Below are 11,412 nucleotides of genomic sequence, written 5' to 3'. Positions count from 1 at the left end.
GGAGAGAGAGAGAGAGAGAGAGAGAATCTGTGGGGAGGAGGAGAGAGAGAGAGAGAGAAGCTGTGGGGAGGAGGAGAGAGAGAGAGAAGCTGTGGGGAGGAGGAGGAGAGAGAGAGGCTGTGGGAGGAGGAGAGAGAGAGAGAAGCTGTGGGAGGAGGAGAGAGAGAGAGAGGCTGTGGGAGGAGGAGAGAGAGAGAGAGGCTGTGGGAGGAGGAGAGAGAGAGAGAGGCTGTGGGAGGAGGAGAGAGAGAGGCTGTGTTAGGAGGAGAGAGAGGCTGTGTTAGGGGAGAGAGAGAGAGAGGCTGTGGGAGGAGGAGAGAGAGAGAGAGAGGCTGTGGGAGGAGGAGAGAGAGAGAGAGAGAGAGAAGCTGTGGGGAGGAGGAGAGAGAGAAGCTGTGGGGAGGAGAGAGAGAGAGAAGCTGTGGGGAGGAGGAGGAGGAGAGCGAGAGAAGCTGTGGGGAGGAGGAGGAGGAGAGAGAGAGAAGCTGTGGGGAGGAGAGAGAGAGAGAGAGGCTGTGGGAGGAGGAGAGAGAGAGAGAGAGAGAGAAGCTGTGGGGAGGAGGAGAGAGAGAAGCTGTGGGGAGGAGAGAGAGAGAGAAGCTGTGGGGAGGAGAGAGAGAGAGAAGCTGTGGGGAGGAGGAGGAGGAGAGCGAGAGAAGCTGTGGGGAGGAGGAGAGAGAGAGAAGCTGTGGGGAGGAGAGAGAGAGAGAGGCTGTGGGAGAGAAAGGGAGGGAGATGAAGAGGGAAGCTGTGGGGAGGAGGAGGAGAGAGAGAAGCTGTGGGAGGAGGAGAGAGAGAGAGAGGCTGTGGGAGGAGGAGAGAGAGAGAGGCTGTGGGAGGAGGAGAGAGAGAGAGAGGCTGTGGGAGGAGGAGAGAGAGAGAGAGGCTGTGGGAGGAGGAGAGAGAGGCTGTGTTAGGAGGAGAGAGAGAGAGAGAGGCTGTGGGAGGAGGAGAGAGAGAGAGAGAGAGAGCTGTGGGGAGGAGGAGAGAGAGAAGCTGTGGGGAGGAGAGAGAGAGAGAAGCTGTGGGGAGGAGGAGGAGGAGAGCGAGAGAAGCTGTGGGGAGGAGGAGGAGGAGAGAGAGAGAAGCTGTGGGGAGGAGGAGAGAGAGAGAGAAGCTGTGGGGAGGAGAGAGAGAGAGAGAGGCTGTGGGAGGAGGAGAGAGAGAGAGAGAGAAGCTGTGGGGAGGGAGAGAGAGAGAAGCTGTGGGGAGGAGGAGAGAGAGAGAAGCTGTGGGGAGGAGGAGGAGAGAGAGAAGCTGTGGGGAGGAGGAGGAGAGAGAGAAGCTGTGGGGAGGAGGAGGAGAGAGAGAGAAGCTGTGGGGAGGAGGAGAGAGAGAGAAGCTGTGGGGAGGAGGAGAGAGAGAGAAGCTGTGGGGAGGAGAGAGAGAGAGAAGCTGTGGGGAGGAGGAGAGAGAGAGAGAGGCTGTGGGAGAGAAAGGGAGGGAGATGAAGCTGTGGGGAGGTGAAGAGACATCCGTTGATTGGCTTACAGCAGCCTAATCACTGATCTGATTGGCTGTCAGGCTGTCTGTAGTGACATCTGTTTGGTTGACTGACTGTCTGTTCTGTGTTTCTAGTCTTATGTGCCAAGAACCTCACAAAGAAAGACTTCTTCCGTAAGTATCTCTGATCCCTCCTCTCTCTCTGTCTACATCTCTCCTTCTGTTAGTATCTCTGATCCCTCCTCTCTCTCTGTCTACATCTCTCCTCTCCTTCTGTTAGTATCTCTGATCCCTCCTCTCTCTCTGTCTACATCTCTCCTTCTGTTAGTATCTCTGATCCCTCCTCTCTCTCTGTCTTCATCTCTCCTTCTGTTAGTATCTCTGATCCCTCCTCTCTCTCTGTCTACATCTCTCCTCTCCTTCTGTTAGTATCTCTGATCCCTCCTCTCTCTCTGTCTTCATCTCTCCTTCTGTTAGTATCTCTGATCCCTCCTCTCTCTCTGTCTACATCTCTCCTTCTGTTAGTATCTCTGATCCCTCCTCTCTCTCTGTCTACATCTCTCCTCTCCTTCTGTTAGTATCTCTGATCCCTCCTCTCTCTCTGTCTTCATCTCTCCTTCTGTTAGTATCTCTGATCCCTCCTCTCTCTCTGTCTACATCTCTCCTCTCCTTCTGTTAGTATCTCTGATCCCTCCTCTCTCTCTGTCTTCATCTCTCCTCTCCTTCTGTTAGTATCTCTGATCCCTCTTCTCTCTCTGTCTTCATCTCTCCTCTCCTTCTGTTAGTATCTCTGATCCCTCCTCTCTCTCTGTCTACATCTCTCCTCTCCTTCTGTTAGTATCTCTGATCCCTCCTCTCTCTCTGTCTACATCTCTCCTTCTGTTAGTATCTCTGATCCCTCCTCTCTCTCTGTCTTCATCTCTCCTTCTGTTAGTATCTCTGATCCCTCCTCTCTCTCTGTCTACATCTCTCCTCTCCTTCTGTTAGTATCTCTGATCCCTCCTCTCTCTCTGTCTTCATCTCTCCTCTCCTTCTGTTAGTATCTCTGATCCCTCCTCTCTCTCTGTCTACATCTCTCCTCTCCTTCTGTTAGTATCTCTGATCCCTCCTCTCTCTCTGTCTACATCTCTCCTCTCCTTCTGTTAGTATCTCTGATCGCTCCTCTCTCTCTGTCTACATCTCTCCTTCTGTTAGTATCTCTGATCCCTCCTCTCTCTCTGTCTACATCTCTCCTCTCCTTCTGTTAGTATCTCTGATCCCTCCTCTCTCTCTGTCTACATCTCTCCTCTCCTTCTGTTAGTATCTCTGATCCCTCCTCTCTCTCTGTCTACATCTCTCCTCTCCTTCTGTTAGTATCTCTGATCCCTCCTCTCTCTCTGTCTACATCTCTCCTTCTGTTAGTATCTCTGATCCCTCCTCTCTCTCTGTCTACATCTCTCCTCTCCTTCTGTTAGTATCTCTGATCCCTCCTCTCTCTCTGTCTACATCTCTCCTCTCCTTCTGTTAGTATCTCTGATCCCTCCTCTCTCTCTGTCTACATCTCTCCTTCTGTTAGTATCTCTGATCCCTCCTCTCTCTCTGTCTACATCTCTCCTCTCCTTCTGTTAGTATCTCTGATCCCTCCTCTCTCTCTGTCTACATCTCTCCTCTCCTTCTGTTAGTATCTCTGATCCCTCCTCTCTCTCTGTCTTCATCTCTCCTCTCCTTCTGTTAGTATCTCTGATCCCTCCTCTCTCTCTGTCTACATCTCTCCTCTCCTTCTGTTAGTATCTCTGATCCCTCCTCTCTCTCTGTCTACATCTCTCCTTCTGTTAGTATCTCTGATCCCTCCTCTCTCTCTGTCTACATCTCTCCTCTCCTTCTGTTAGTATCTCTGATCCCTCCTCTCTCTCTGTCTTCATCTCTCCTTCTGTTAGTATCTCTGATCCCTCCTCTCTCTCTGTCTACATCTCTCCTTCTGTTAGTATCTCTGATCCCTCCTCTCTCTCTGTCTACATCTCTCCTCTCCTTCTGTTAGTATCTCTGATCCCTCCTCTCTCTCTGTCTACATCTCTCCTCTCCTTCTGTTAGTATCTCTGATCCCTCCTCTCTCTCTGTCTACATCTCTCCTCTCCTTCTGTTAGTATCTCTGATCCCTCCTCTCTCTGTCTACATCTCTCCTCTCCTTCTGTTAGTATCTCTGATCCCTCCTCTCTCTCTGTCTACATCTCTCCTCTCCTTCTGTTAGTATCTCTGATCCCTCCTCTCTCTCTGTCTTCATCTCTCCTCTCCTTCTGTTAGTATCTCTGATCCCTCCTCTCTCTCTGTCTACATCTCTCCTTCTGTTAGTATCTCTGATCCCTCCTCTCTCTCTGTCTTCATCTCTCCTTCTGTTAGTATCTCTGATCCCTCCTCTCTCTCTGTCTACATCTCTCCTTCTGTTAGTATCTCTGATCCCTCCTCTCTCTCTGTCTACATCTCTCCTTCTGTTAGTATCTCTGATCCCTCCTCTCTCTCTGTCTTCATCTCTCCTTCTGTTAGTATCTCTGATCCCTCCTCTCTCTCTGTCTTCATCTCTCCTTCTGTTAGTATCTCTGATCCCTCCTCTCTCTCTGTCTACATCTCTCCTCTCCTTCTGTTAGTATCTCTGATCCCTCCTCTCTCTCTCTGTCTTCATCTCTCCTTCTGTTAGTATCTCTGATCCCTCCTCTCTCTCTGTCTACATCTCTCCTCTCCTTCTGTTAGTATCTCTGATCCCTCCTCTCTCTCTGTCTACATCTCTCCTCTCCTTCTGTTAGTATCTCTGATCCCTCCTCTCTCTCTGTCTACATCTCTCCTTCTGTTAGTATCTCTGATCCCTCCTCTCTCTCTGTCTACATCTCTCCTCTCCTTCTGTTAGTATCTCTGATCCCTCCTCTCTCTCTGTCTACATCTCTCCTCTCCTTCTGTTAGTATCTCTGATCCCTCCTCTCTCTCTGTCTACATCTCTCCTCTCCTTCTGTTAGTATCTCTGATCCCTCCTCTCTCTCTGTCTTCATCTCTCTTTCACATTCTACTGTGTGTGTGTGTGTGTGTGTGTGTGTGTGTGTTTGCGCGTGTGCGTGCGTGCGTGTGTGTGTGTGTGTGTGTGTGTGTGTAGGGTTGCCGGACCCATTTGCGAAGGTAGTGGTGGACGGATCAGGCCAGTGTCATTCTACAGACACAGTGAAGAGCACTCTAGACCCCAAATGGAACCAACACTATGACCTGTGAGTAAACGCCCTGAAACGCCCTGAAACGCCCTGAAACCCCCTGAAACCCCCTGAAACCCTCTGAAACCCCTGAAACCCCTGAAACGCCCTGAAACGCCCTGAAATACACTCTGAAACCCTCTGAAACACTCTGAAACACTCTGAAACCCCTGAAACACTCTGAAACCCCCTGAAACACTCTGAAACACTCTGAAACACTCTGAAACCCACAGAAACACTCTGAAACCCCCTGAAACACTCTGAAACCCCCTGAAACCCCCTGAAACACCCTGAAACCCCCTGAAACCCCCTGAAACCCTCTGAAACCCTCTGAAACCCCCTGAAACCCTCTGAAACCCCTGAAACCCTCTGAAACCCTCTGAAACCCCCTGAAACCCCCTGAAACCCCCTGAAACCCCCTGAAACACTCTGAAACACTCTGAAACCCTCTGAAACCCCCTGAAACACTCTGAAACCCTCTGAAACCCTCTGAAACACTCTGAAACACTCTGAAACACTCTGAAACCCCCTGAAACCCCCTGAAACACTCTGAAACACTCTGAAACACTCTGAAACCCCCTGAAACCCCCTGAAACCCCCTGAAACACTCTGAAACCCTCTGAAACCCTCTGAAACCCCCTGAAACACTCTGAAACGCCCTGAAACACTCTGAAACACTCTGAAACACCCTGAAACACTCTGAAACACTCTGAAACACTCTGAAACACTCTGAAACCCCCTGAAACCCCCTGAAACACTCTGAAACGCCCTGAAACACTCTGAAACACTCTGAAACACTCTGAAACCCTCTGAAACCCCCTGAAACACTCTGAAACACTCTGAAACCCTCTGAAACCCCCTGAAACACTCTGAAACCCCCTGAAACACTCTGAAACACTCTGAAACACTCTGAAACCCTCTGAAACACTCTGAAACACTCTGAAACCCTCTGAAACACTCTGAAACACTCTGAAATACACTGAAATACACAGACAAATTATTAAATACTTTATTGAGTTTTCCTCCCAGATTGGAGAAATGATTTGTGGGTAGAGGTCGACCGATTAATCGGATTGGCCGATTTAATTTAGGGCCGATTTTCAAGATTTCAAATTTACAACAGTTATTGAAAGAATTATAATTACACTTCTCCTTTAATGCAACCGCTGTGTCAGATTTCAAAATGGCTTTACGGCGAAAGCACATTGTTCAATATTCTGAGTACAGAGTTCAGCCACCAGAGCGAGCTATACAGATACCCGCTAAGGTCTGGAGTCAACAAAACTCAGTATTAATAAATCTTCACTTACCTTTGCTGATCTTCGTCGGAATGCACTCCCAGGACTCCCACTTCCACAAGAAATGTTCGTCTTGTTCGATAAACTCCATAATTTATGTCCAAATACCTCCGTTTTGTTCGCGCGTTCAGATCACTATTCCAAAGGCGTAACGCGCGAGCGCAGAACCAGAGACGAAAAGTCAAAAAGTTCCATTTCCGTTCGTAGAAACATGTCAAACGATGTTTACAATCAATCCTTAGGGTCTTTTTTTTAACATAAATCTTCGATAATATTCCAACCGGACAATAGCGTATTCATTACAGAGGGAAAAGAAGGAACGGTGTGCCCGCGCAGTAAACGACTCATTGGTCCCAGGCTTGAGACAGCTCTTATTCTCTCCCCAGTAACAGTAGAAGCAGGAAACAAGGTTCTAAAGACTGTTGACATCGAGTGGAAGCCTTAGGAAGTGACATCACAGACACTGTAGTTTTGGAAAGGCAATCAGTTGAAAAAAACTACAAACCACTTCCTGGTTGGATTTTTTTCTCAGGGTTTTTTGCCTGCCATATGAGTTCTGTTATACTCACAGACACCATTCAAACAGTTTTAGAAACTTTAGAGTGTTTTCTATCCAAATCTACTAATAATATGCATATTCTGGTTTCTGGGCCCGAGTAGAAGGCAGTTTAATTTGGGCATGTCATTCATCCGAATTTCCGAATACTGCCCTCTGTCACTAAAAAGTTAAATCATCACCCGTTTGTCGAAGTAGGCTGTGATTCGATGATAAATTAACAGGCACCGCATCGATTATATGCAACGCAGGACAAGCTAGTTAACCTGGTAATATCATCAACCATGTGTAGTTAACTAGTGATTATGTTAAGATCGATCGTTTTTTTTATAAGATAAGTTTAATGCTAGCTAGCAACTTACCTTGGCTCCTTGCTGCGCTCGCGTAACAGGTAGTCAGCCTGCCACGCAGTCTCCTCGTGGAGTGGAATGTAATCGGCCGTAATCGGCGTCCAAAAAAGGGCCGATTACCGATTTCATTATGAAAGCTTGAAATCGGCCCTAAATTAATCGGCCATTCCGATTAATCGGTCGACCTTTAATCCTGACCTGTGTGTGCGTGCGTGTGTGTGTGTGTGTGTGTGTGTGTGTGTGTGTGTGTGTGTGTGTGTGTGTGTGTGTGTGTGTGTAGGTACATAGGGAAGACAGACTCCATCACCATCAGTGTGTGGAACCAGAAGAAGATCCACAAGGGGGAAGCAGGGCGCCGGGTTCCTGGGCTGCATACGACTGTTGGCCTACACCATCAGCAGACTGAAGGACACGGGCTGTAAGACACACACACACACACACACAAACAGAGCAGTACCTCCTCCTCCATACAGCTAGACTGACCATAACAGCTGAAACAGAGCAGTACCTCCTCCTCCATACAGCTAGACTGACCATAACAGCTGAAACAGAGCAGTACCTCCTCCTCCATACAGCTAGACTGACCATAACAGCTGAAACAGAGCAGTACCTCCTCCTCCATACAGCTAGACTGACCATAACAGCTGAAACAGAGCAGCACCTCCTCCCTCCATACAGCTAGACTGACCATAACAGCTGAAACAGAGCAGTACCTCCTCCTCCATACAGCTAGACTGACCATAACAGCTGAAACAGAGCAGTACCTCCTCCTCCATACAGCTAGACTGACCATAACAGCTGAAACAGAGCAGTACCTCCTCCTCCATACAGCTAGACTGACCATAACAGCTGAAACAGAGCAGTACCTCCTCCTCCATACAGCTAGACTGACCATAACAGCTGAAACAGAGCAGTACCTCCTCCATACAGCTAGACTGACCATAACAGCTGAAACAGAGCAGTACCTCCTCCTCCATACAGCTAGACTGACCATAACAGCTGAAACAGAGCAGTACCTCCTCCTCCATACAGCTAGACTGACCATTCCAGCTGAAACAGAGCAGTACCTCCTCCTCCATACAGCTAGACTGACCATAACAGCTGAAACAGAGCAGTACCTCCTTCTCCATACAGCTAGACTGACCATAACAGCTGAAACAGAGCAGTACCTCCTCCTCCATACAGCTAGACTGACCATAACAGCTGAAACAGAGCAGTACCTCCTCCTCCATACAGCTAGACTGACCATAACAGCTGAAACAGAGCAGTACCTCCTCCTCCATACAGCTAGACTGACCATAACAGCTGAAACAGAGCAGTACCTTCTCCTCCATACAGCTAGACTGACCATAACAGCTGAAACAGAGCAGTACCTCCTCCATACAGCTAGACTGACCATAACAGCTGAAACAGAGCAGTACCTCCTCCTCCATACAGCTAGACTGACCATTCCAGCTGAAACAGAGCAGTACCTCCTCCTCCATACAGCTAGACTGACCATAACAGCTGAAACAGAGCAGTACCTCCTTCTCCATACAGCTAGACTGACCATAACAGCTGAAACAGAGCAGTACCTCCTCCTCCATACAGCTAGACTGACCATAACAGCTGAAACAGAGCAGTACCTCCTCCTCCATACAGCTAGACTGACCATAACAGCTGAAACAGAGCAGTACCTCCTCCTCCATACAGCTAGACTGACCATAACAGCTGAAACAGAGCAGTACCTCCTCCTCCATACAGCTAGACTGACCATAACAGCTGAAACAGAGCAGTACCTCCTCCTCCATACAGCTAGACTGACCATAACAGCTGAAACAGAGCAGTACCTCCTCCTCCATACAGCTAGACTGACCATAACAGCTGAAACAGAGCAGTACCTCCTCCATACAGCTAGACTGACCATAACAGCTGAAACAGAGCAGTACCTCCTCCTCCATACAGCTAGACTGACCATAACAGCTGAAACAGAGCAGTACCTCCTCCATACAGCTAGACTGACCATAACAGCTGAAACAGAGCAGTACCTCCTCCTCCATACAGCTAGACTGACCTTAACAGCTGAAACAGAGCAGTACCTCCTCCTCCATACAGCTAGACTGACCATAACAGCTGAAACAGAGCAGTACCTCCTCCATACAGCTAGACTGACCATAACAGCTGAAACAGAGCAGTACCTCCTCCTCCATACAGCTAGACTGACCATAACAGCTGAAACAGAGCCGTACCTCCTCCATACAGCTAGACTGACCATAACAGCTGAAACGGAGCAGTACCTCCTCCTCTATACAGCTAGACTGACCATAACAGCTGAAACAGAGCAGTACCTCCTCCTCCATACAGCTAGACTGACCATAACAGCTGAAACAGAGCAGTACCTCCTCCTCCATACAGCTAGACTGACCATAACAGCTGAAACAGAGCAGTACCTCCTCCTCCATACAGCTAGACTGACCATAACAGCTGAAACAGAGCAGTACCTCCTCCTCCATACAGCTAGACTGACCATAACAGCTGAAACAGAGCAGTACCTCCTCCTCCATACAGCTAGACTGACCATAACAGCTGAAACAGAGCAGTACCTCCTCCTCCATACAGCTAGACTGACCATAACAGCTGAAACAGAGCAGTACCTCCTCCTCCATACAGCTAGACTGACCATAACAGCTGAAACAGAGCAGTACCTCCTCCTCCATACAGCTAGACTGACCATAACAGCTGAAACAGAGCAGTACCTTGCTAGCTGCTTTGCCCTGGTACGTGAGGCATTTTGTGACGTTACAGCCTTATTCTAAAATTAATTAAATCGTTTTTTTTTCTACACACAATACCCCATAATGACAAAGCAAAAACAGGTTTTATAAATTTTTGCAAAAAATTAAAAAAAAATGAAATATATCACATTTACGTAAGTATTCAGACCCTTTACTCAGTACTTTGTTGAAGGACCTTTGGCAACAACAAGCACGGCACTTACACAAATTACTGACGATTGGCTGAGAGAAACTGATTATAAAAATATTGTGGGGGGCTGTCTAGTTAGACCTCAGGGCTTTTGACATTATTGATCATAGTCTGTTGCTGGAAAAATGTGTGTGTTATGGCTTTACACTCCCTGCTATAATGGCTTTACACCCCCCTGCTATAATGGCTTTACACCCCCCTGCTATAATGGCTTTACACCCCCCTGCTATAACGGCTTTACACCCCCCTGCTATAATGGCTTTACACCCCCTGCTATAATGGCTTTACACCCCCTGCTATAATGGCTTTACACCCCCCTGCTATAATGGCTTTACACCCCCCTGCTATAACGGCTTTACACCCCCTGCTATAATGGCTTTACACCCCCTGCTATAACGGCTTTACACCCCCCTGCTATAATGGCTTTACACCCCCTGCTATAACGGCTTTACACCCCCCTGCTATAACGGCTTTACACCCCCTGCTATAACGGCTTTACACCCCCTGCTATAACGGCTTTACACCCCCCTGCTATAATGGCTTTACACCCCCTGCTATAATGGCTTTACACCCCCTGCTATAATGTGGATAAAGAGTTACCTGTATAACAGAACACAGAGGATGTTCTTTGTTGGAAGCCCTGACATCATAATCCAGGTTAAATCAGGAATTCCCCAGGGCAGCTGTCTAGGCCCCTTACTGGTAGAATCAGGAATTCCCCAGGGCAGCTGTCTAGGCCCCTTACTGATAGAATCAGGAATTCCCCAGGGCAGCTGTCTAGGCCCCTTACTGGCAGAATCAGGAATTCCCCAGGGCAGCTGTCTAGGCCCCTTACTGGTAGAATCAGGAATTCCCCAGAGCAGCTGTCTAGGCCCCTTACTGGTAGAATCAGGAATTCCCCAGGGCAGCTGTCTAGGCCCCTTACTGGTAGAATCAGGAATTCCCCAGGGCAGCTGTCTAGGCCCCTTACTGGTAGAATCAGGAATTCCCCAGGGCAGCTGTCTAGGCCCCTTACTGGTAGAATCAGGAATTCCCCAGGGCAGCTGTCTAGGCCCCTTACTGGTAGAATCAGGAATTCCCCAAGGCAGCTGTCTAGGCCCCTTGCTGGTAGAATCAGGAATTCCCCAGGGCAGCTGTCTAGGCCCCTTACTGGTAGAATCAGGAATTCCCCAGGGCAGCTGTCTAGGCCCCTTACTGGTAGAATCAGGAATTCCCCAGGGCAGCTGTCTAGGCCCCTTACTGGTAGAATCAGGAATTCCCCAGGGCAGCTGTCTAGGCCCCTTACTGGTAGAATCAGGAATTCCCCCAGGGCAGCTGTCTAGGCTCCTTACTGGTAGAATCAGGAATTCCCCCAGGGCAGCTGTCTAGGCCCCTTACTGGTAGAATCAGGAATTCCCCAGGGCAGCTGTCTGGGCCCCTTACTGGTAGAATCAGGAATTCCCCAGGGCAGCTGTCTGGGCCCCTTACTGGTAGAATCAGGAATTCCCCAGGGCAGCTGTCTAGGCCCCTTACTGGTAGAATCAGGAATTCCCCAGGGCAGCTGTCTAGGCCCCTTACTGGTAGAATCAGGAATTCCCCAAGGCAGCTGTCTA

The 11,412-nt window shown here is 48.9% G+C and overlaps 1 protein-coding gene across 1 annotated transcript in view; it reads left to right on the top strand.

Annotated features, from left to right (window-relative positions):
- Positions 1–1,578: 1,578 nt before the first annotated feature.
- Positions 1,579–11,412, top strand: part of LOC106595426 (E3 ubiquitin-protein ligase SMURF1) — a gene marked incomplete at its 5' end in the record, with an annotated part of 55,368 nt that continues 45,534 nt past the window's right edge. Inside the window, 4 exon segments of the mRNA XM_045711075.1 lie at positions 1,579–1,617; positions 4,562–4,670; positions 7,137–7,200; positions 7,202–7,274. Coding sequence (XP_045567031.1) covers positions 1,579–1,617; positions 4,562–4,670; positions 7,137–7,200; positions 7,202–7,274 — 285 coding nt within the window.

The sequence above is a fragment of the Salmo salar genome, unplaced genomic scaffold (genome assembly GCF_905237065.1).
Source record: "Salmo salar unplaced genomic scaffold, Ssal_v3.1, whole genome shotgun sequence".
NCBI lineage: Eukaryota > Metazoa > Chordata > Actinopteri > Salmoniformes > Salmonidae > Salmo > Salmo salar.
The sequence above is the reverse complement of the archived record's forward strand: the minus strand, read 5'-3'. Positions and strand labels throughout refer to the sequence as shown.